Genomic DNA, 26,859 nt, shown 5'->3' on the forward strand with positions numbered 1-26,859 from the left:
CCGAATATGCAATGTGCTTTCCATCACAGTGACAGAATGAAAAAAACAGAGTATGTCACATGAGTATGACGCCCAAAACACAGTATTCACGATACTGGATGACGTACTGCACGTGCTGAAATTCTGAGGCCGTTTTTATGGAAGTTTGTTTCCGCTTGTTGAATAAATTGTTGAATAAAGTCGTTATTTTTGTTTGTTTTTTTGCGCACAAAAAGCCTAAATTAAATATGTTCTTCATAAAAAGCAATCGAGTCGCTTTAGAAAATTTGGAATAAACCGCTCAATTCATTTAGATTATTTTTACAATCTTTTTATGAACTTTTTGAAGCATCAAAATTTCAATTGCGGAAGCTGTCTATGTAGGGACAGAAACCTCTTAGATTTCATCAAAAAGATCTTAATTTGTGTTCTGAAGATGAATGAAAGTCTTACAGGTTTGGAGCTACATGAGGGTGAGTAATTCATGACAGATATTTCATTTTTGGGTGAACTAATCCTTTAAGCTGTCAAATTCAAAACATGGAAAAATAAAAAAATAAACTGACAACTGTGACCCTGGCAGCTTTTTTTAAGTGTTACTTTGCAGTAAATTGGTTTCACAGTTGCTGTGTTTCAAAGAACACAAAAAACAATGTCAACATGGCGAATAGTATTTCTGTGTACTGTACTTTTACTACACCTGCAAACCTGCAGTATGTTCTCTAACAGTCAAGGGCTTTGTTTTTCAGTACATACTATGAAAGAACAGGAATTCAGATGCAGTCAGAAATTATAAACAGCTCAAAATGACACCCTGAAACTTTGGCAATCCAAAGCTGCACTCTCACCAAACACATTCTCTACAGACTCACGCAGTGTTACACAGCAAACGTGTGAAGAGAGCTTTATCAGTTCAACTGTAATCACTGAAACTGTCTGCACTGCAAGTGTGCATCTTTATGTTGTGCTGTGCCACTCGAAACGGTGCTAAACTAGTTAAACTAAATGTAATCATCCAATCAGCAGCTACACACAACACACACACACACACACACACAAACACCCACTCACTAATTTGCAGAGAGACTTTCACAAGAACTCTCATTATTCTGCAGCAGCAGATAAACCTGACTCCCTCTTCACTTTTTCAGTTCTTCACTTCCCCAGCTACAACCAAAACAGGATGATGCATTTTTCATTATCTGAAAAATGAAGGACTTTACTGCAGCTCAACGTTCCACTTTTCCTGGAAAATACCTCAGACTACTGCTCTGTGGTGAGAAAGTATGAGACCAGCAAAAGATTAGACATACTTGACTTCCCTAAATAAAAAACTAAATTTTCAATCCATGCTAATTGTGCTTGTAGCAAACTATTCAACTGACCATGACTAAGAGTGTAGACTGAATCTAGAATCAGATTTTTGTAAGATATAAAGACTGCAGTGGGATAAGTCACAGTTGACTCTCAAAAAACCCTGTGAAGAACATATCCAGGCCATATTTCACCCCCAAAATAATAAAAAAACAAAAATGATGAATTATCGTAACACACAAATAAACCTCTTTCTTGTTACAATAACACAAAATGAATGTCCTTCACATTACCGTAACATAGAAAAATTTCATTGCCATTACTGTAACATGAAATAAATCTCATTCTCATTTGAGAAAATGCATCTCATTCTCATTACCGTAACAAGAAATAAATCTCATTCTCTTTACCGTAGCGTGAAGTGCATCTTATTCTCATTACCATTACATGAAATAAATCTCATTCTCATTACTGTAACATGAAATACATCTCATTCTCATTACCGTAATGTGAAATATATCTCATTCTCTTTACCGTAACATTAAAATACAGCTCATTTTCATTACCGTAACATGAAATAAATCTCATTCTCATTACTGTAACATGAAATAAATCTCATTCTCATTACCGTAACATGAAATAAATCTCATTCTCATTACCGTAACACAAAATAAATCTCATTCTCATTACCGTAACGTGAAATGCATCTCATTCTCATTACCGTAACGTGAAATGGATCTCATTCTCATTACCATAACATGAAATGCATCTCATTCTCATTACCACCACATGAAATACATCTCATTCTCATTAACAGAACACAAAATAAATCTTATTCTCATTACTGTAACAAGAAATACATCCCATTCTCATTACCGTAACACAAAAAAATCTCATTCTCGTTACCGTAACATGAAATACATCTCATTCTCATTACCATAAAACAAAATAAATCTCATTCTCATTACAGTAACATGAAATAAATCTCATTCTCATTACCGTAACACGAAATAAATCTCATTCTCATTACCGTAACATGAAATAAATCTCATTCTCATTACCGTAACACAAAATAAATCTCATTCTCATTACCATAACGTGAAATGCATCTCATTCTCATTACCGTAACGTGAATTGCATCTTGTTCTCATTACCGTAACATGAAATAAATCTCATTCTCATTACCGTAACACAAAATAAATCTCATTCTCATTACCATAACGTGAAATGCATCTCATTCTCATTACCGTAACGTGAAATGGATCTCATTCTCATTACCATAACATGAAATGCATCTCATTCTTATTACCACCACATGAAATACATCTCATTCTTATTAACATAACACAAAATAAATCTTATTCTCATTACTGTAACAAGAAATACATCTCATTCTCATTACCGTAACACAAAATAAATCTCATTCTCATTACCATAACGTGAAATGCATCTCATTCTCATTACCGTAACGTGAAATGGATCTCATTCTCATTACCATAACATGAAATGCATCTCATTCTTATTACCACCACATGAAATACATCTCATTCTCATTACCGTAAAACAAAATAAATCTCATTCTCATTACACACAAAAAATAGGGATATATTTATAACATTGTTGTATTTATAATTATTCAAATTTTTACTGGTTTGAAATAAAAAAAAAAAGAATGTGAATCAAAATTATATATATAATTTTAATTGCTATAAAAATCATCACAATGGTTCTAAAAAATTCTAAAAATATTTATTGCTACATTCCAAAATATATTGATGAATTTCATCCAAAATGCCTTTCAGGATATGCGTTCCTGAGAAGATGCCATTTACAATCATTATGAATACTGAGACATCCTGGAATACTGGAAACTCTTATTATATGGAAAAATGTTTTTGAAAACCTTGGCTAAATGACTGCAGAAACAATGTTTTGCTTCTCCCTCTCACAGTGGAAAAAGTATGTCTAACTATATTCTCGGTGTCTCTTGAATCTACCAAGCTCTTTCAAGCTCTTCCACCCACACTGCAGGAACGATCAGACAGAGTGTGTCAGCTTGACTTGAAAACATGATGTGAAAAAGCTGAGAGTTAATGACTACCTCAATGACAGCAGCAAACCCTGGAGGTCAACTGAGCTGCTGTCTGATGCTTTGATGGACAGCTGAGGGATACCACAGTTCATGGCTTGCGAACACAGGCCCGGTCAGCTGCTTATGATATTGACAGATGCATACAAGAAACCCGAGCATGCAGAAAAAGGAAAATGAGACTGTTACAGTTAATGAGAGGGTGTGACAGATGATTGACTTTAAACAACTTCATCTCATTAAGTGTCTGCATCAAATTTATCAGCATTCTTGAAAAGCACACATACAGAATCACTCTCCTTGTTTTGTTTTTGATGATTTTACTCAAATTATTCCCGTTTTGCGTAAATCATGGATAATGAGCTCTGACAGCTTCAGGCCAATAATGCTCATGGTTCGTGTGGGAGTGTTCAGTAATTTTAGTGTGTGCCAAGTTATCATCATCAATGAAGCCATTCCCACAAGCCTTTTCGTTAACCATGTGGACAGGGTTTGATTATTGCTCATTGAGCAGAGCTCGCCAATTACCCTGAGCAGGCCGTGAACACAGATCCGACCAGAGCGCTGTCCAGGTGATTGACTTCATTTAAGGCAGAAATAGAAGACATTGAATCAGGGGAGCAAAACCAATTCAAATTTCTTACAGAAACAAATGGTCTCGTTCTTTATCATATTTGTTCAATATCGCCTGAGGTTTGGATTGTTAAAGGGTTAGTTCACCCAAAAATGAAAATAATGTCATTTATTACTCACCCTCATGCCGTTCCACACCCGTAAGACCTTCGTTGATCTTCAGAACACAAATTAAGATATTTTTGCTGAAATCCGATGGCTCAGTGAGGCCTCAATAGCCAGCAATGACATTTCCTCTCTCAAGATCCATTAATCCATCAAACTGCCAAACTGCTGAAATCACGAGACTTTGGTGCTCTGAACCGCAGATTCGACACGCTGATTCATTATGCTCCGAAGCTTCCTGAAGCAGTGTTTTGAAATCGGCCATGACTATATGAGTCATTATTTTGTTTTGTTTTTTGGCGCACCAAAATTTTCTCATCACTTTATAATATTAATATTGAACCACTGTACTCACATGAACTGATTTAAATACGTTTTTAGTACCTTTATGGATCTTTAGAGAGGAAATGTCATTGCTCCCTATGCAGGCCTCACTGAGCCATCGGATTTCAACAAAAATATCTCAATTTGTGTTCCGAAGATGAACGAAGGTCTTACGGGTGTGGAACGGCATGAAGGCGAGTAATAAATGACAGAATTTTCATTTTTGAGTGAACTTACCCTTTAAAAAACACTGGATAATACATGTTACTTCAAGATCAGTTACCAAAATGATCTAAATATAGATCTAAATGTTAATGCAAAGTAAATTACAAATTATATTATCACCACAACAATTTGAGGGATAAGTTGAAATAAAATATGAATGTACACTATACTGTAAAAATGAGTGTAATTTTAACTGTAAAATATTGTAAAAACACTACCGGGAAAAAAAACTGTTAATAGGTTAACAGTAAGTTCCCGTACTGTATACAGGGGAAAGCTGTAAAAGATCTAACCGGACAAATTTACAGTAAAATACTGTTAAATGTACAGTTTATAGAAGTAAAACAGAACAAATCAAATTATAATTTAAAAGTGAAAAGCTATAAACTGACATTCCCAGTAGTGCTGTGTGTTACAGTGCGTGAATGACTAGTACAGTAGTATAATTCAGCTTGTGGAAAAGCTACTTGTGATGAACTTCTCTTTTACCACCTGCATTATCAGGGTAGTTGTCAGTATATGTTAAAGTTACAAAGTAGACTTTAATAACAGTGTGTAGCATTTAGTAGCAAATGTTCTAGTTTGTAAATTATAGTTTTATACTGTACATTTTAAAGGTTGTTCTGTAAATATGTTTACATTTTTACTGTATTTTTTTTTTTTTTTTTTTTTACAAAATTATGCTGGCAACCACAGTTTTTTTTTTTTTTTTTTACAGTTTATTATTTAAAAATTTGTGGTCAGTGAGATGTTTTAATGTTTTTGAAAGTATCTTATGCTCACTAAGGCTGCATTTATTAGATAAAAAAATAAAACAAGTAAACAGTAATATTGTGAAATATTTTACAATTTAAAATACTTTTCTATTTTAACATATTTTAGAATGTCATTTATTCTTATAATGGCAAAGTTGAATTTCTGCATCATTACTTCAGTCTTTAGTGTCACATGATCCTTCATGATCATTCTAATATGCTAATTTGGTGCTCAAGAAATATTTCTTCTTATTGTTAATGTTGAAAACAATTGTGCTGCTTAATATTTTTTAAGTTTTCTTTTCAGGATCTTTTGATGAATAGAAAGGAACAGCATTTCTTTGAAATACTCTTTTGTAAAATTATATGTCTTTACTATCATTTCTGATCAATTTAATGTGTCCAAGCTTCTTTCATTAAAAAAATAAGATAAAAATGTTACTGACCCCAAACTTTTGAATGGTAGTTTTTTTTTTTTTTTTTTAGAATTTCTTAACATTTGGTACATCTCCGTTTTGCTTTAATAACCGTTTTATGTCCCATTTTTAGATTTAAATTCAACATTTTTTAAATGTTCTGTTTATTTCAGGTTTTATTCTAGATTTTTTTAAATGGTGGTCTTAGACTTTCGGACAACACTGAATGCTGTGAGCTTCTGTTTAGCACTGTATGAACATTATAACCATTTTTACCTGCAGCTCATATAGGATTGTTTATCAGTGCGATACACCAAATCAATGTTCTGTAAATTTACTTTTTTGTATTAAATGCAGAGCACTGAAAATTGAAAAAGACATGTTCATTACTGGAGAAAATGCCTGGTATTGGACACAGAGGAAACATTACATTCATCAAACACATGCTAGATTCCAAAAATACAATAACCCAATATACCCTCTTGGCTTGAGGATCAATAAACATTAATCGCCAAAATAATCAAAGCCAAAATGGCAATGAAATTGATCAGATTTCTTCCTCAACCCATTTGTTTCTTTGCTATCGGCAGGAAGCCTCATGCAAACACACACAGACTGAATGCAGAAATAACATGACATTAGAAAAAAAAAAAAAAAAAAAACACTATTCTGAATGAATCCCTGTTGCAAAATTTTAACATTTCTTGCATGTTTGACCCTAAAATAATTTTTTAATCAACAAAAGCATTGAACCACAGGCAAACGCATATAAGTACCAAACCACTACTACTTTCTTTCATTGCACATCATCTTGTTTCTGTATTTATTAGCATCAAGAATGCCAAGAGCTCCAGCTCTGTAGGGAGATACAGTTGGCTGGATACCTTTCATTTGGAAAAACAATAAAACAACCTCTGCTCCCCATAAGCGAATCGATACTTTTACCGCACGCTTCCCTTCGGCTTCATGCGTTAAACAACAAACATTTAAATCCCTTTGTGTGCAGAAGCTGCCTGTCCTGCAGGATGTAAACACGGAATTCATATGGGATCAGCTGATGGATACTTCAGAAGCCGTATGAAATCAATACTGAGCCCTATCAAACTCCCTACACATGTGAGGGTCTGCAAGCATGACAATCCCAAATAATACACCGGCAAGCTTCATGTCCCCTGAGACCTGTCCTCTGGGAATCTCTGCCTCCTTCTGTCTGTCTGATTGTTTCTTTGTCTCTCTCTGTTCTCAAGAACACACAATTTATACCAATGCACAGACATCTACACATAGACAGACACATGCAATGCCTTAGTTAAACTATGTATGGATCACCGGGCAGTTATAATGCAGTTATGGAAGCATTTCAAAAATTGATGTGTAAAAAAAAAAAAAAAAATCTCATTTACTATCTGTCATACCATTTAAACCATAATAGATTTTGAGTGTGGACAAACCCCTCCCAGTAGAATAGAGCTTACCATGCAGTTAGGAGTGAAGTCACTTCATCTGACAGTTCATAGATCATGGCGACCTTTTCTCTCACCAATATATCACTGTTTACCCTGTCAACACCTACAATTTTTATTTTCTCATTTTTTTATGATAGAACAATGATGATAAGAGTTGTACTTCATCAGCACAAAGCTTTTAAAAGAACAGCTCAACCAAATTTATATCATCATTTACATCTTTAGGAATCTGTATGGCTTTCTTTGTTCAATGGAACACAAAAGGAGATGTTTAGCAGAACGTTTAAGCTGCTCTTTTACATACAGTGAAAGTGAATGGGGACTACGGTTGTCAAGCAAGATTTTCAAGTAAAGACTTTCAGTTAATAACAACTCCTGACTTTTTCAGAAGACTTAGAAATGTAGCGCAAAAGTCATATTGACTAGGGCTGCACGGTATATCGTTTAAGCATCGAAATCGTGATGTGCGCATTCGTGATAGTCACGTCGCAGGATTTGCAATGTCAAGTATAGGGATCGTTAATCAATATGGACCAGACACCATGGTTCAAAACGCATGTGATTCTCGGATTAATTGCAAAGTTTGACTATCATACAATGAAAGGTTATCATTTGAATGTGTTTTAGGTCCTGTCAGTTTAAACATTCAAGCCATTTTAAACCAATAGGTTGTTTGCACATGATGTCACAGCAGCAGCGCGAATGAGTCTGGAGGGCAGGGAGTGTTTTTTCTATATAGGAATCCTATCAAAAACTCAAAATTCGTATGTTTTGCGTCGTTTATGGTTGCTCAGATCGATAAAATCGAGAACCCAGAAGATGTTTATATATTTTACATAACTTATACCGTTTTTTATAACTTATATCATTTTTAACTTTAAAAGTTGTCGCCTTTAATAGTGTTTTGAGTCTGCTGATACTGAAATTAATACCTGCTTACCTTTTTGTTTTTGACTTGGTTAAATATTTTCACTTCAGTTTTGTAGTATTCCATTCACAATGTTGATCTGGTTACCATGAGAACAGTGTCACGCGCTGCTGTTTCAGCCATCATATGGTAGAAAATGTCCAAATAAATAAATGTTTAACAAGCTGACAGAAGTCGATTCAACAACAAAGACAACACTTTCAAAAACACTCAGCTATATGTGATTATTTTATTGAGTGATAGGGAGTGGGTTAAATCAGTGACATTATTAGATTTGATACGGCGTCTTCCCATCACCTCCTCAACCTGCTTCCCTTACTGTGTTTTTACACGTATAAAAGGCAACAATTGTATTACACCGTCCAGTTTTTTCCCTGAACGATGACATGAGCTCCTGTTGCAATTCTCGATTCAGCATAAATGAACTACAATGGCGATATTTTTCACAATCGCGACAGAAAATCAAAAATACTGCCCTATAACTTCACTAGCAGAAAGGCAGCGCGATGTAAACAAACCCAGACTAGATCTGAATGCGGCGTGATGGCAGCTTCACATTGTCTATATCTACCTCCTCGATGGCAGGAATTCTTTTAATTCAGTGGAAAAGTGGCTCCTCTTCATAACATAAAGATCACGTCCAACATATGTTGTGATTTTCTGTTTATACCTTTCTAAACCAGCACAGAAAGGACTGAAAGGACTCCATCTCTTCCATTCTAATTTTCAATGCTTGCCCACCACCGGTATTTCGTGCGTCACCAAAACCACGTGATTGCAAACAACCTATTGAGCGCATGAAGACGCAAAAGAGAACTCTATTCTGAACATGTGGCTGTTTTCTGTGCACGCACACACACACACACAGATGAACGTGGACACAGAGTGCCGTTCTCTTCCGTGTCTATATGTTCCTGAACAAACACATACATGTAAAAAAACTGCACGTAAAACATCCCTCATAAACACAGTTGCTTATGGCTTAGGGGAATTGAGAAAGAAAACCGGATGCGTAACAGTATTTTGGATCCGCGCATTCGGTCTTAAAGTGACAGCTGCCTAATATTCCTGCTGCTTTCTGCGTCATGAATGTTAATCAAACAAAAGACAAAGAGAAAAATCACTTTTGTAGTTTTAACATGGATTAATTATATTTAATTTATACAGTGAAGACTATGCAGTGTTATTTTACATTTGATTATTCAATTTCTGAATAGACTTACCTGAAAAATATAAAGCACTATTCATTTCATTTGTGTCTTTGTTCTATTATATTTATCTATACTTGTAATTTGTTCATTATTTTCTATGCATATTTACTCACCTACAAAATCACCCCAATCATGCTAGAATGATTAATTCTTTCCAAATAGAGCTATTCAAGTCATCTGGTGATTTTTTTTTTTTTTTTTTTTTTTCATATCGCAATATATAAAATCGCAGAGAAACAAAATTCTGCAATGTCAGTTTTTTCCAATATTGTGCAGACTTTTATGGTGCATTTATATTGTTCTTGGAGCTTGAAATCTCCAGTCCCCTCCACTTGCATTATATGAAAAAGAGAGTATGGAATGCAAAGCACTTCCTTTTGTGTTCCACAGACCAAAATCAGCCATGCAGGTTTAGAACAACCTGAGCATGAGTAAATTAAAACTTTCAGAACAAAAAAAAAAAAAAAAAAAAAAAATCTAAACTGAATTTTCATTTTTGGGTGAACTGTCTCTTTAAACCTAATTACACTGCACATATACTCTTATTAATTAACAAAAAGAGTACAAGTGATGTGCTTGTCCAACTGGCATCTTTTCCTTTGATCAGCAATGGAAGAGGGTTCTGGAATTGCACTGAAAGCAGACTGAAGAACTGCAGCAGTGCAGGATTTAAACAGACAGACTCTGTGCGCACAACAGAGAAGTGAGCTGAACTATAGCGATTAGCTATCAATGTCTTTAATGAGGTTAGAACTCACTCCGCTGGACTGGCTCGCCATGCAGAGGGAGGGGGAACAGCCACCGCAGAGTCAGGCTTTTTCTAATGGGAAAGAACACTTACTCATTCCTCTAATCTAGTCTGAGAGACGTAACAGTCTGATACGTAATTCTTCAGCAATTCAAAGCAGAGTGTATTCATACAACTTAAAATGGACTGAAAATCTATTTGTTTCTTTGTCCAGCTTCAAATCATATCTGCGATTTACAAGCATCACAAATCCCAGTTTCACTCCAGATTTGACCCGGACCTAATGGCTTTAGGGCTACAGAAATGTTCTGTTCCCTATGGAGAATCTAAATCAATACTTTTTACTACAAAAATTCCTGCTGGAAAACCAAGAATCACTTGAGCCTGGCAGGCAGAATTTCTATAACCTCTCTTTGTATGTCTGCAAAAAGGATCCATGTATTAGTGGTTTTACCTCATATGACTATGCTATAATCATTCAAGCATTTAACATATTTAAATGATAAATTTAATAAGTGAAACTACCCCACAATCTGTCTTTCTCCCTTTCAAACACCTTGTTTAACTGTTGCCAGCTAAACATGGAGTGCAGCATGCCATCCATGACGAGAGGGCATTGAAGCCAGCAGGAGATAATAACTCAGTACCAGCAGGATAGAATATAGTCGGGCAGTCAGCTAAAGGTAGAGCACGACTATCACTTCATTTACCTTATAACACAAAAACAGTACTGCTGTTTGAAGTACATGCCACAACATTTTTGGAACTGCAGGTGACAATGTTAATAGATGTTTGTGCACAGTTGATTAAAAAAAAAAAAAAATCTTTATAAAGTATATTCTTTATTTTTAGAAGGCTTTTCAGACTTGCAGCTGGTTTTGAATAGTCCACGTACTAGATTCAGGTTTTAGTATTTCCTAAAATATGATCATCCATTCTCTTAAACTGATAGTTCACCCAAACATGAAACTTCCAAATCTGTATGACTTTCTTTCTTTTGTGGAACACAAAAGAAGATATTATGAAGAATGTTTCAACTGTTTCAAATTGACTAATTGTATGGACAAAAAAACAAAAAAGCAAAATACAATTTTCAAAATATATTTTTTGTGTGTGTGTTCCATAGCAGAATGGAAGGTTTGGACCAACACAAGATTTTTTTTTTTTTTTTTTTTTTCTCAAAATTGGGTGAACTCTCCCTTTAAGATATGGGATGATCATGTTTATGATGATCAAATTTCAGACCAGTGTTATTAAACCATTATTTACAATGACTATAATAGCATTTATTAATATTTTGAATAAATTTTTATCTTTAGATTTTCAGTTTTCAATTTAATTTCAGCTTTATTCATTTGATATGCATATTCATCTTTCTTTTTTTATTTTTTACATTTATTTAAATTCAGCATTATTTTATTTTAATTTTAGTTTTAATAATGTTGCCAAGGCAATATTTATTTATTTTTTTTACTTTAAATTGTTCAATATTTATATTTTCTCTCAGCTTTTTTCAATTAATAATTTTTTTAATAGTTTCTTTTAATACTTTTAAAACCAACCCTGTTTCATACTTCTATAGTGAACAAAAAAAAAAAAAAAAATCACTCATACTAAGTTATAAGTTATATGATACATGAAATACAAATCAAGGCTGCAGAACACCATAAAACACAAAAACACCTGTTGAGAAAGTCTGCAGAACACATCTGACCGTATATGGGTCACGACTGAGGTGAAAGGTGACGGCTCACCTGTCTCTCTGCTCTGGGGGCTCTTTTGCTCCTCGTCCAGCCTCAGGTGGTCCAGCAGATGCTCCAAAACCTTTTCAGGGGTGGCAGGCACAGCAGCGTACCTGTGAGAGACAGAAGAGTCACTGGAGTCTTCCTCTTCGATGGAGGACAGGGAGCGACTGCTGCACCAGCCTTCCTCCTCGCCCTCTTCCTCCGTGCCCTCCTCATCAATGTAACGGAAATACGGCACGTCAAACGTGGGCACGGTAGCTCGGTCTGTGCTGCTGGTATCGGAGGACTCGTCCTCATCCGCATCTTCTTCCTGTTCCACCAGAGCGGCCGGCATCAACCTGTCGTCCAGGCGCGGGTCCGGGGCCACTGCACGCCTGCTGCCCATGTCGACATCGGCGCCGACTTACCACATTGACCTGGAGGAATTGAGGAGTCAACAGCCTGACGCCCCACTCTCTGTGCTCTGGAGCTTCTGGTTTAAGATCCTTCAGAAGCCAAACGGCTCCACAGGAAAGAGCGCACGCCAATGCAGCACATCCTCGGACGAGTGTGTGTGTATGATTAAGCGCGTTAGAAAATGACTTCAGGGAGATGAGAGATAAAAATAAAGTGACAAAGAGGCAGGGCTGGACAGATTACATTCAAGACGGAATGACAAGAGTGAGAAATGAGAGACGAGAGAGAGAGAGAGAGAGAGAGAGAGAGAAAGAGAGAGTGCGCACTCTCAAGCTCCGCTCGCATGTGAGAGCGGGCGTGTGGCTGCTTACCTCCCGGTCCAGGAGCAGGAGGAGGAGGAGGGAGCTCTCGGTGACGTCGTCCTCTGAGGCAGCAGGACCTCGTGGCTCCGCTCTCTCTCACACACACGGACTGCTGCGTCACTGGGGGGCTGTGGGGGGAGGGGTTACATTATCACCAAGGAGATTCCCTGTCTTCCCGTCCCTGTCTGTCTCGCTCCCCTGATTTCCATCACAATACAGTTTTAAATTAAACATCCCACATCAAATGGCGCCGTTCAATGGGTTCGTTTTATCGTGACCCAACACAATGCTACTGTAACGCTGCTCAGCGCAAGGCTGCATTTATATTTTAATCATTTGCTCGTTAGAAAGGTGAATTAATTCAACTAATTTAGTTATTTGATATTGCGTAATCATGAATTACAATCAGACTACGCTGAAATAGTATGTGTGCTGAGCTGGTTTGTCGGCTGAATATATATTTATACTGTACGTACATGTATGTATAATGAAAACACAGGGATAGTCCACGTAAAAAAAATGAAAAACATGTTATCATTCACTCATCCTCAATCTTTCTTTCTTCTGTGGAACACAAAAGAAGATATTTTGAAGAATGTTGGTAACCAAAGAGTTTCTTTGTGTCCAGCGGAAGAAAGAAATGCATACGTGTTTGAAACAATATGAGAATTTTAATTTTGGTGTGGACTATACCTTTAAGTCAAGCTTAAAAATATATGAATATCATTGCATTAGAAAAAAAATATATAAAACAAAGCATCATTCATTTTAAAGAAAGATAGCACAAACACATTTTCAAGCAAAACATTTGACAAAAAAGGTTTTTGGTTTAATTAATTTTAAAAACTTAATACAAATAAAGATATACTATTAAAAATTAAGATTTGAAAAAAAAAAATTGAAGTCCAAATTGCTTAAAAATCTGCATTGTCCAAACTGTGACCTGTACTAATTTGTCTATAAGTAAAAAAAAATTATAATCCCATTATCAATGACAAATAAATAAATAAATAAAATAGAAAATTCTGTTTTTCAACTTTTATGAAACTATTTATTAGGGCTGGGAAAATACATCGATTCACGATACAAAGAATCTGGAGTGATTCTGATATTTTCCAATGTATTGTGATTCTCTCTCGAATCGATTCTGAGCTTAGATTTTAACAGCAGATGGCACTACGTGATTTAGAAACAGCCGTACTCTGCTTGCTTCCAGTTTCTTTACACACACACACCACTTAAACCTAAAATAATCATTCATAAAGTTCGAAAAGGTTGAAGCGAATTAGTTTCCGGGGTTTAAATACGTGTATTTGGCAGGGTTCCCTGGTAAAATTTGCATTCCAGTGGGCTAAATATCATGTTATTTGAGGTTGCTTCAACCCTCTGACATGAAAAACTACCCACGGCAACAGTATTAAAGTAGCCCAATTCTGCGGGAAAACCACATATTTGGCAACACTGCTCAACCGAACGCATGCTGTCCAGCGCTCTTCTTTGTGAGCATTTGAGTGTGCGGTTACAAACTAGCCTAGAGCGCCATCTGCTGTTATAAAATATCAGAATCGATCCAGAATCATTGTATCGCGAATCGAAAATTGACAAATCAATGTATTGTCCCAGCCTTAGTATTTATGGATGGCTGGCAAATATTCTTAATTCAAAAATATTCTTAATGCAAATATATATATATATATATATATATATATATATATATATATATATATATATATATATATATATATATATATATATATATATATACACACTCTAAAAAATGCTGGGTTAAAAACAACCCAAGTTGGGTTGAAAATGGACAAACCCAGCAATCGGGTTGTTTTAACCCAGCGGTAGGGTTAAATGTTTGCCCAACCTGCTGGGTAGTTTTATTTAACTCAACTATTGTTTAAAAATTACTGTATTGCTTAATTAAAATTAACCCAAAGTATGTTGGAAATGAACATTTATTAATGTTCAATGAATAATTATTAAACAATAAACATTTATTAAATTGCTTATTAATAAATGTATATTAATAAACTATTAAACTATTACATTTATATTAATAAAATATTAAAGCTTATTAATAAACATTCACCTTTTGTCTATTATTGTTGCCTCTAATTGCATCTGGTTTTTAATTTCCCAACTATTTTGGGTTCATTTTAAGCTAGCCATATAGCAATTTTTAAACAATAGTTGGTTTAAATAAAACTACCCACCAGGTTGGGCAAACATTTAACCCAACCGCTGGGTTAAAACAAACCAATCGCTGGGTTTGTCCATTTTCAACCCAACTTGGGTTGTTTTTAACCCAGCATTTTTTAGAGTGTATATATATATTTATATTTGGACCCACGAAATTTGTGTGCGCATGAAGGAATGGTGCTTTGAACCAACATTTCACTGCTATTGTCCAGTAAAAGCCCTGTCACTTTGCCCTGTGTGCATTATCAATCTTGCACAGATCTCTGAACACGCTGAAACACACACACACACACACACACACACACACTGAGAACAAAGCACTCAATCCATCCCATACACCCCTAAAACTCAACCTACATTTACAAACACAATTCACTATATCAGTGACATAAACATTTCAACAACCGTTGCTGTATGCAATGCTGTACATTCTGCATTACACATTGGCTAATTTAGTTTTAAACACCCTGGTGCTCAAACTAGTGCAGACTAAACCAGCTATGGAAGACCCTCATGTACTCTCTGGAATGGAAAGAAAGTTTGAGAGTTTGTATCTAATTATGTTCTGATATGAATACAGCTCTGGACTCTGAACTCTAGTAAAGGGTCTGTTTGCTGTAGTTTAGCCAGCGTGTGAACTGTGTGACTCACTAGTGTGTGTAAATATGGGTGTGAGCATCTCACGCCTTCCATAATGCTTCTGCCAACAGCATACGGACCGGGATCTTACCGTCACTCTTCGAAAAACATCCTCATTACAGTGATACACCAAGAGAAGTGCATTTCAAGTTAGCAGTGTAATTAATGGATAGATCATGCAGAGTTTGTGTGTGTGTGTGAGTGTGTGCGCATGTTTTAATGAGCTGATTTTCATTCTCTCTGTCCTCAGACTACAGCAAACAGCACATCAGTCAATGCGGCGCGTGTCTGTGGCCGTAATTAGGCAGGCAGACAGGCTAGAAGGACCAGCACTTTTCTGCTATAATTGCCCATTGCACTGAAGCACTGAAAGACCTTCAATGATCTTGCATGCACACACACACACACACACACACACACACACAGATGCATGAACGCACACTGCAACCCCCACACACTCCCATGATGATCAGCACAAACTGCATTTAAAAAGCCACAATCTCAGACTCATCTCCCCAGGCACAAGTTTCTGCTTGGATTTGGACTGGCAAAAAGCTCCATTAATGGCAGCTTACTGTAGATAAGTCCTGCCTACATATCCAGACTTGGGGGGGACCTGAACGCTAACAGAGGAACATTAGACAGGATCGAAATGTGCTATATAGTAGCATTAAGAATGTGCTAACGCTTTTGTGGGAAGTGAAAACTTTTAGACTGTTAGAATGCCACCTCCTTCAGCTATAATGGCATCAGTATGGCATCTTCCATAAGATAATTGGACCTTTTTATGACAAGGTTATAAAAAAAATTAAAGGTGCCCTAGATTCAAAATTTGAATTTACCTTGGCATAGTTGAATAACAAGAGTTCAGTACATGGAAAAGACATACACTGGGTTTCAAACTCTATTGCTTTCTCTTTCTTATGTAAATCTCATTTGTTTAAAAGACTTCCGGAAAACACGCGGATCTCAACATAACACGGTGTACGCCCCAATATTTGCATATGCCAGCCCATGTTCCCAACATTATGAAAGGCATTAGACAAGGGCAGCCAGTAACGTCTGGATCTGCACAGGTGAATCAACAGACTAGGTAAGCAAGAACAACAGCGAAAATGGCAGATGGAGCAATAATAACTGACATAATCCATGATAGCATGATATTTTTAGTGATATTTGTAAATTGTCTATCTAAATGTTTCATTAGCATGTTGCTAATGTACTGTTAAATGTGGTTAAAGTTACCATCGTTTCTTACTGTATTCACGGAGACAAGAGCCGTCACTATTTTCATTTTTAAACACTTGCAGTCTGTATAATTCAGAAACACAACTTCATTCTTTATAAATCTCTCCAACAGTGTAGCATTAGCCATTAGCCACGGATCACAGCCTCAAACTCATAGAGAATCAAATATAAACATCAAAATAAATACTTTACTCACATAATTCGAAGCATGCATGACGAACATCTTGTAAAGATCCATTTGAGGGTTATATTAGCTGTGTGAACTTTGTAAATGTGCTGTAATATAATCGAGAGCTCGTGTGGCAGGGAGCACACAAATTAAAGGGGGCAGCGCACTGAAAAAAATCAGTGCATAGTTAATGATGCCCCAAAATAGGCAGTTAAAAAAATTTATTTAAAAAAATCTATGGGGTATTTTGAGCTGAAACTTCACAGACACATTCAGGGGGACACCTTAGACTTATATTACATCTTGTGAAAAAGCATTCTTGGGCACCTTTAATGTCATGCTGAAAGCCTAATGATATTTATAAATGAATAATTCATGATATTTGTACAAAAAAATGTTTTTATTATTTTGAAAAACATTTTAAAAAATGATTAAGATGTGTACACTCGCATGTATTCAAAATGTAAGGAAAATATGTTATTACTTTTTTACTTGATAGTTACACCAAATGACAGTGATTCAATTATTATTATTTTTTTTTAAAACTGCATAAAAAGGAACCAACATGAATACAAAGAGTACATTTCTTTTACGAATGTGTACGTTTCAAACAAGATTGATCTTTATCTTACTTTTCACTTTTTTGTCATTGACCCATATTATATAAGGACAAAAAAACTATTTTACTAATAATAATCATGAAACATTTTTTGGAAGTTGTATTTAAAATATATTTGGCTCTGAAATTTAAGGAGGCACATGCCCTTCACTCTAAACTTACATTTCTGGGTAGAGGAACCATTAAACGACAAAATCCCACTCGACTGGGTACTGTAAATGTCATATTCCAGAAAAAGGTTACTGTCAACTTGAGAGAAACACTACAATCACACTAAAAGGTCTCCTGCTAACCCCGCTCCATTCTGAAGTGACTGTATGCGTCATGATTAGACCCCGATGACCAGTTCTGTGATTATACAGGGGCTGACACAACACTTTTTTGAGCTTCAGTGGAAAGCTACAAAAGCCAGTCACCTTGTATGAGTATATTGAATTTGATGGGGTTAGATGCATTTATTTATGCCACTGTTCTGAAAGATTAAAGACACCATATTGTATGTGACATCAGCTAGGTGGCGTATTTGTTTTATGCTGTCACTTCACATTTTTGCTTTGTAACATTAAGCAACAAAAGCGCCTGAACTCAGATCATTCTCTCAATAGTCTGTGGAAGCTCATTTTAAGTGGAGATTGTTTCTATATATGAATTACTGATTCTGTGACCATAGGTAGTTGGCCTGTTGCTCTCCTGGTAAATCCGAAGGAACCACATGGAAAATTCATAAATGGAATCCATCCATCCATCCTGAATCTGCCTATTTATCTATTGGTCCTTTGGCATTGTTTTTATTTTTCTGCATACTGTAATGTTAAACTAATATACTATATAATACTAGTATACTATATACAGCATTTTTAGTATTACATGAACAAACTGTCTAGAAGTTCAGGAAGCTTAAAGATTTCTTTAAACCTCAACTTTCTTTTCCCTCTATTTCTTAAATTTCTTTATTACATTTTGAAAAAAATATAGGTCTACAAATTTTAAAACGAATAAATTAAATAAAAAAAAAGGTAATATAATAATAATAAATGAAATGAAAAACACTTGGGGGGGGGGGGGGGGGGGGGGGATTGTGTATGGAAACTATTTACGAGCACAGTTATGTAAATTGCAAATGCTTTTGTCACTGAAACATGGAGCAGAAGCCTCTGGAACAGTGCTACGTTTATCTAAGTGACAAAAAGACAATGTAATATTTTAAATCATTTCCTGGTCTGTTGATATTACTTTGCACAAAGGCTTCCAAAATTCCTACTGGAATAAACAAAAAAAAAATACTTTTTTTAAGAGCTAATTCGATATAGGATACAGATCTATAACCAAACCCACTAGATTAAAGCAACTAAAGATTTAAAAAATAAACAACAGCAAAAGTTATTCTCTATTGAAAATACACAAAATCTGTGTCAGACCCATAAAATTATACTTATAAAGACAGAATAATAATAATAATAATTAGCTTAACTGTATGCATTAGGATCCCTACAAAATAGCCACAACACGTAAACTATAACTTACAGACCAGAAAACATTAAAACATATACTTCTATTTGGAAACATTAGTTTACTCTATCCCAACCCTTGCCACTACAAAAGAAGCTCCACAAACTGTTACACAGAAAAGTTACATCACTGTGGCCATGAGTGAAAGCAGAGAGCAAGCAAAATGTGTGGTATGCACTTGTAAAAGGGTTCCTTAAACAGCAGACCTCATCCCTCTGTACATTGTCTTTACTCTCATACCGTCTTTGTGTCACAACTGCCTGCTGTGTTAAGGCATGCTCATGCCATATCCAAAGTAAACTACAATACCTGCATAAAATATTCAGAAAAAAAATTGATACCAAAAGTAATCAGTAATCAGTGATGCATAATTGTCAACATAATCTGAAAACGTCCGAATGAACTGTTCCGCATTACAAACAACTAAACAATTTAATCAAGAATCCAAAAAACAAACAAACAAACAAACAAAAAGAAGGATCATAATGTTATGACGAATTAGAATTGGAACTGGGCATGTTGCCATCCAAGGCAACTCCCACCCGTCTGCTATAGATATGCCTACCGAGTCAAACACTGCCTTGTTTTAGTAGGAAATACTTCTTAGCAAACTTTTAATCACAATGGTGTCGACTTGTATTGTTCCGGTTGCAAGAATTCATAGAGTAAATGTTTAGTGGGAGTGAATTACTTTCGGTTTCCAGTGAAGGATCCAGCATGTTGTAGGCAGTGGCTAAAGGCTGCAAAGAATTGAAAATATGGAGAGAACACTGCAATGGAAAATCTGAAAAACTTCAGTGTTTGTAGTCAACATTTAAAACTGGATGACAACAAACACTGTGCCAAACGGAGGGGAAAAAACTGAAAGAAACTCCCATTCTGTCAGTTCCGCCTAACTCCCTGAAGCAAAACGTTGTCACGGACAGGTAAGAAAGCTGTTGCCATTTTGTTCCATATTTATCATAATTCTGTTTAAAAAAGTAGACCAAGTACAATACAATTTTCCGTAATAAACCTACTCTTACAATAACTGTTCTGTTAATAACCCTATGTTGATCCGACTGTCCGTGGGCAAGGATACAAAAATGCAAAGGTACAGTCTGTGGTTTTCACGAAAGCCCTGGAGCCGTCAAAAGTGCGAGAGTTTGTCAGTCCAGGAGCCTGTACCATAAAGCCGGTGTGACGAGCAGGGCAGGGCGAGAGCCGTGAGGGAACAGCGCGAGCTGCATGTTGCACCGGTCTCGTATCTCTCACGGAGGAGCTCCGGAAGCATAAAAGGAGGAGCAACGAGAGAGGACCAGACCTGGATTTTATGTTATGTCTTTATTAAGTTTGTGTGGCCAGCAGTCGTCCGCATTACTTTTGTTTTGTTGTTTGTTTATTTTTTTTGTATATTAAAGTGTTTCACGTTTGGCGGTTCCCGCCTCCTCCTCCTCGTATACACGTACTGTGTTACAATGGTGCTGAAACCCGGAGCCTCTCGGCTGGCAGTGTGTCCGGGAACCGGACAAAGAATTTTTTTTTCCCCTCTCATCCCTCTCTCGTCTGTCGCTCCCTGTGCTTCCGTCTCCTTTTCTCTCATCTCGTCTGTCCTTACACCCAGGTGCTGCGGCCACCGAGACTGGCCCCCAGGGGGGAGTAGAGCGCAGTTTCGTGGGTACCCCCTGGCCTGTGAGGGGTGATGGGGGTATGTGACAAGCAGGGCGGGGCGAGAGCCGTGAGGGATCTCTCACGGTCTCATATCTCTCACAGAGGTGCTCCGGAAGCATAAAAAGAGGAGAGACGACAGTGAAGGACGAGAGAGGACCAGGCCTGGATTTTACGTTATGTCTTTATTACGTTTGTGTGGCCGGTAGTCATCCGTGAGGGATGTTTGTTTATTTATTTTGTATATTAAAGTGTTTAACGTTCGCCGGTTCCCACCTCCTTCTTCCTGTATATACAAACTGTGTTAAAGCCAGTTTAAGTGGATAGCCAGGTATGTTTCAGTTTACTTTGTTGTTAAACAACTTTCACTTGCACTGATATAGCAAGATATTTTCTTCTTGCTGTGTAAATGCATTTCTGTCATGACAACTCTCCGAGTGTTTGGCATTGGAATGGATATGACAAAATAGCATACATGTATTAACTGTAGCAGATCTATACAGGTGGAGCTGGGGAAGGTGGAGGGTTTCTGAAAGCATGCTGCACTGTTATAGCAAACGCTGACAAAGTATTTGAAGGTTGGGCAGCGAGCTCTAACTGATACAGCAGGAACCAATCAGCTGTTGCCTATAGAGAATGAGAATGATTGCAAGCAGATTGAGTTAAGAACCTGTCAGACTGCGCCACCTAGAGTTTCATGACAGAATTTTGCATTTATGTACTACATATTCTTCAATCCTTTAATCTTCGGGAGAACAGAGAAAAGAATCTTGGTGATTCTCTTGTGATAAATATATTGCAGTTTCTCTCAGTTTCAAGGCTTGTGATTGGCTGTTCGCTACTGATGTCACATTTTCATGTGTACGAGCTCCATGAACTCAGGATCAAAGCCTAAGTTGACAGAGAAAACTGATAATCAGCGTCATGGTACCAACAAAGCAAGACTGAATTGGTTTGGTTTATTGAAACTAATCCTGTAACCCTAAATTTGTTGAACCACCATCATGGTATAGGCTCCAGATAACACAGAGAAAGAGTAAATATTGTTCATTTACAGTACATATACTCTCGACATTGTAACAATACAAAGAGGGTTGAAAATCAACAAACTTACACCTTAAATCTTCTGAAAAAAAAAATAATTATGTTACACACAATACAACAAATGGCTCTTAAATTTATTTTAAAGTTCCTTATCGTGGTAATAAGTCAAATTAAGGACAATTCTACTTTTGTCTCAGAAAGGTCAAAGAAATATCTCCCTCAAAATAGAATGGCATGACACTCAGAGCAGGAGCGATTGGTTGCCGGCCACCTTATGGCACTCACGTCCACTCTTCCTGTCATTGTGAGTGGCCGCCTGCCATCAGGAAAAGGCAAACTGGGACTATTGTGGGATCAACCAATGAGAGACTAGCATGAGATTGGTGCCCTTTTTGATTTTAGAAAGTCTCTCCTCAACCAGCTTCAGTTCTGAATACAGATTCAATGATAAAAAGTGACATCAAACAATGACTTTTCTTTTAAATAATGATAATATCAACTAAGGGTGTTGCTTCACAACTCACAACAAAAGAGTTATTATAGTATAAAAGAATACCTTTTCTAAACAAATACACACACAACAAAACCACAAAACATCAAATGCTGCCCAAAAGACAAAACCATATTGATTTTGCCATTCTGATGTTTTCATAATAGTGTTTTATTCAAGTATAGGCATGTTTATGTCCCAAGGGTTTATTTTATCAAAACACATTTACCATGCCTGCATTATTTATTTTTGCTATTTTTCTAATGCAATGTTTTCTTTTTTCTTTGTATACATTTTTTACAGATTTTTTGTTTTGTTTGTTTTGTATAGATTTAATGGTTTTACCCTCATTCCTCACCCAGAATTTCAATCTTAAATTATGAGAATCCATTATAAAAATCGGAATCATTACATAAAAAAAATAGAATAGTCTAAACAACGAGTAAAATAAACAGAAAACATTTTAATATTAACTATGTAAAAATTACACCATTTTTTTCCCACCAGGATCTACAATTCAGCTACTAACAAAGTTATTTTAACAAGGAAGTAATTTTGTCAAATTAAAAACATAAAATTATGTAATTGTATTTAAAATGCTAGCCCTATTACTGAAGTTTCCAAAATAGCACAGAGTTGAAGAAAGACCCAATAATATTCTGCGTCTGTACATGAACATTAGTTTGCATCTCACCTCAGCAGGCCTTTCGGCAGCTTTGAGCGGGCTGTGTAAAAGGCGGCATCCGTCCTTGGCCAGTCTCTGGACCATCTCCAATCGGCTGATATCCTCTCTATCGCGCGTACCAGCCCCAGGGCCCTGCTGCAGTGCAGGGGACACAGAAAACACATACCTCAGGCCACAGTCCCACGCCATGAGACTGCAACACAGGCAAACAGTGCGCTCTCAAAGTCACTGAGAGTTTGACAGGCCGTCTCACTGTTTCCTCCAGCTGTGTCTTTACTCAGGTGCGACTGAAGATGGTCACGGTAGTCCTGAGGGTTCAGTGAGCTCCAGGAGCACACAGCCAGTCAGGAGAAAAGCTTTAAAAAGTGAAGACTCAGAGACAGTGCTGCCTGAGGGGAGAGAGCGAACCTGACTTTTCTCTCTCTCTCTGTGTCTTACGCACATAGCCAGGGTGGGGGCGACCAGGAAACATCTGGCAGTCCCTCCAATCCAGAATAGGAAGTATCACAATCTCCAGAAAATGGGAGAAAGGCCAGCCTGGGGTCTAGGAGGGCAGGTTACTGATGGGTTTACCGATTGTGTGTACTGTTTATATATCATTTTAGTTCACAAGTGATTTATAAGGTCATGTGCTAGCACTTACCATCCTGCAAATATTATAAGCGTCAATGGAAAATAAGAGTGTCCGCAGTAAAGAAAATCTTTTTCAAAATCTAGTTTAAATAGCATGTACAAGTTCTTAGAAATGCACTATTTGTGTTCTTGTTGGTTTCATATGATTTTGAAAAACATTTATACAATTTTCAAGAAACGTTTCAATGTAATGACTCTAAAAATGTCATGTGATATAACATATTTTCCTTGAATACATGTGAGTGTACACATCTTATTTTCAAAAAAGTTTTAAATATACATTTCCATATATATATACAGTGCCCTCCATAAGTATTGGAACAGTAAAGACAAAATTGCTCTGTTAGCTGTGGTGTCAAGACATCTATAAATATAATTAAAAGATTAATATGGAGGCAGAAGTACAGAATGTCACATTTTATTATTGACTGTTTCAACACAAAATGTTTTACCAACTAAGAAGTGCAGCACTTTTACAGTTTCATCCCTCTGCCTAACGTGAGTATAAGTATTGAGACGGTTTAACATAAAGTAAATGTAAACGTGTAAAGGCAGGAACGCACCAAGCCGACGCCGACGAACTAGTGGCGACTAAAGCAGACTGCGGGGTTGGCTCACATTGGCAGCGTCTGTAGGCGTTTCTCAATGTCAAGGAAGGATCCTCGGAAGCCAGAATTTCGAGGATGCTACGTCATCGACATCCGTCGAAGGACTGTTCCAATGTCGAGGATCCTCAGAATTTCAAACAAGGACTGAGTCCCATATACCCCAAATACAGGAAAGGATGCAAATGTGTAGCCTTCGCGCTCTTCGCGCTCTATAATCACCCACAATCCTATGCGCGCAGCTTTGCGATCTTGTTCAAAAAAAAATAAATAAAAATTGTCGGATGTTAGCGGGCAATATGCTTTCAAATGTAAGTATATTTACGTTACCAAACAACTGTAGTAAATATGTCAGATAAATAAAGTTTAACGTTTAAATGCCAGTACAAATTACTACCGTATTGATATTATAATTTATACAAATACAAATTACGTTATTGATGGCTAACTGAACCAGACCGTCATTTAACAATTGTTAGCTTGGTTGCCGTCACCGGCATTTCTTTTACCTTTTCACTGACGTAATGACGCAATGACGTGCACTTGCTAGTCTGTTCCATTTACGTGTTCTCCGAATGCTAAAGAGGAGCCTCGCCTAGCCTCTGAAGGAAATGACTTGGAAGGACCAGTCCTGCCAAGGAAGTATCCTTGACATTGAGAAACAATCTGTGTCCAAAGTTGCCCTGACACACCAAACCAACACTCGACAGCCAACGGCCAAGTAGCACGTCCATTCTGCGCCTGCGTAAGATGAAATGCCTTTCCGAACCAGCAGGTGGCAGTAGCTGAACAGCCAATCAAAATGATCAGATGGCCCGACGGACCGACGAGCTCCGACGTCGATTCAACATGTCGAATTGGCCGAAAAAAAGGCAACAAGGACCAACTTCAGCCGACGGTGCAGAAAACACTGAGAAAACTTAGTCGGTCAACGAACAAAAACTGCCCGACGGCCGACCGTCGGCTTGGTGTGTTCCGGCCTTAAAAGCTCATATTTAATTGTAAATCCCTTGCAACCAATCACAGGAGCGAGTCTGTGACCCCAAGATATCACCAGACTCTTGATTTCACACTTTGAAATGCCTTTAATACAGCCATTTTCAATGGTTGCTTGTTTTAAGGTGGTTTCTGCCTTTAGTCTCCTCTTCAGCTGGTGAAATGCTTGTTCAATAGAAATATGGAGACTGACTTGGAATGTCCTGAAAAACATAGATACCACTGGCAAGCTTCAGTAACTGACAATGACCAGGTCACATGAGAAAAATCAACAGCAGTTGATGATAGACAAATGACAAGGGCTGTAAAAAACGTCTAAAATAACTGCCGGTAAAATCACCAGCAACCTCCAGGAAGCTGGGGTGATGGTCTCACAATCTTCACCAACAGAATTACAGAGGATCCACAGCAAGATCAAACATCTGATCAGTACCAAAAAATAGGAAAGCCAATTTGAATTTGCAAAAACACACAGATGAGCCAGAACGGAGTTTTATGGACAGATGAGACAAATATTAACCTTTATCAAAGTGGGAAAGCAAAAAGTGTGGAGAAAAAAAGAAACTGCAAATGATCCAAGGCATACAACCTCATCTGGAAAGCATGGTGGAGGTCGTGTCATGTCATGGGCATGCATGTCTGCCTCTGGAACAGGCTCACTCATCTTTATTGGTGACTTATACAATGATGGCAGCAGAAGAATAAATTCAGAAGTGTACAAAAGAATCTTGCCTATCAGTGTTCAAGAAAATGCCACCAGACTCACTGGGAAGTGCTTCATATGGCAACATGACAATGACCCAAAACACTAGTACTCCCAACTCAGTCAAGATTATCATGGTGTAGATTGGCCAAGTCAGTCTCCAGATTTAAATTCTATTGAACAAGCATTTCACCAGCTGAAGAGGAGACTAAAGGCAGAAACCACCTTTAAACAAGCAACCATTGAAAAAGGCCTGGAAAAGCATTTCAAAGTGTGAAACCAAGAGTCTGGTGATGTCTATGGGTCACAGACTCGCTCCTGTGATTGCTTGCAAGGGATTTACAATTAAATAATAGTTTTTACACTTTTACATTTGCTTTAAGTTAAACCGTCCCAATACTTATGCTCACATTACGCAGAGGGATGAAACTGTAAAAGTGCTATACTTCTCAGTTGGTAAAATATTTTGTGTTGAAACAGTCAATAATAAAATGTGACATTCTGTACTTCTGCCTTATATTAATCTTTTAATCATATTTATAGATGTCTTGACACCACAGCTAACAGAGCAATTTTGTCTTTACTGTTCCAATACTTATGGAGGGCACTGTATATATATATATATATATATATATATATATATATATATATATATATATATATATATATATATATATATATATATATATATATATATATATATATACACATATACAGAAGTCACACCACATGACATTTTAGAGCTGGAACTAATCTTGCCCTTTTCATAAAAAGGTCAGATATTTTAAGAAACTTCCTGACCTTGATGCACAATCACAAGGGTCTGGAGAGGTCCTCTTTATGACATAATTTCCATTTTGTTTTTTTTGTTTTTTGGTCTGCTTGTTGGCTGAACCACATTTTTTGCACCACATTACATGTACTTTTGTACAAAGTTTTTCAAATATTTACAGTGCAATATATTTGTA

General features: G+C 36.8%; 1 protein-coding gene across 3 annotated transcripts in view; it reads right to left on the reverse strand.

The window, feature by feature from the left end:
* Nucleotides 1-26,859, reverse strand: part of rapgef5b (Rap guanine nucleotide exchange factor (GEF) 5b) — an 82,813-nt gene that overhangs the window by 28,420 nt on the left and 27,534 nt on the right. For 2 of the 3 annotated variants that reach the window (XM_048152437.1, XM_048152436.1), the window contains exons 9-11: nucleotides 22,964-23,089; nucleotides 12,706-12,824; nucleotides 11,948-12,048 (exon numbers count right to left, since the gene is read on the reverse strand). In XM_048152437.1, the coding sequence (XP_048008394.1) occupies nucleotides 11,948-12,048; nucleotides 12,706-12,824; nucleotides 22,964-23,089 (346 nt within the window). The remainder of the gene's footprint in view (nucleotides 1-11,947; nucleotides 12,049-12,705; nucleotides 12,825-22,963; nucleotides 23,090-26,859) is intronic. The other variant, XM_048152438.1, reaches the window with a different exon arrangement.

This window comes from Megalobrama amblycephala, linkage group LG13 (assembly GCF_018812025.1).
Source record: "Megalobrama amblycephala isolate DHTTF-2021 linkage group LG13, ASM1881202v1, whole genome shotgun sequence".
In the NCBI taxonomy this organism is placed as follows: domain Eukaryota; kingdom Metazoa; phylum Chordata; class Actinopteri; order Cypriniformes; family Xenocyprididae; genus Megalobrama; species Megalobrama amblycephala.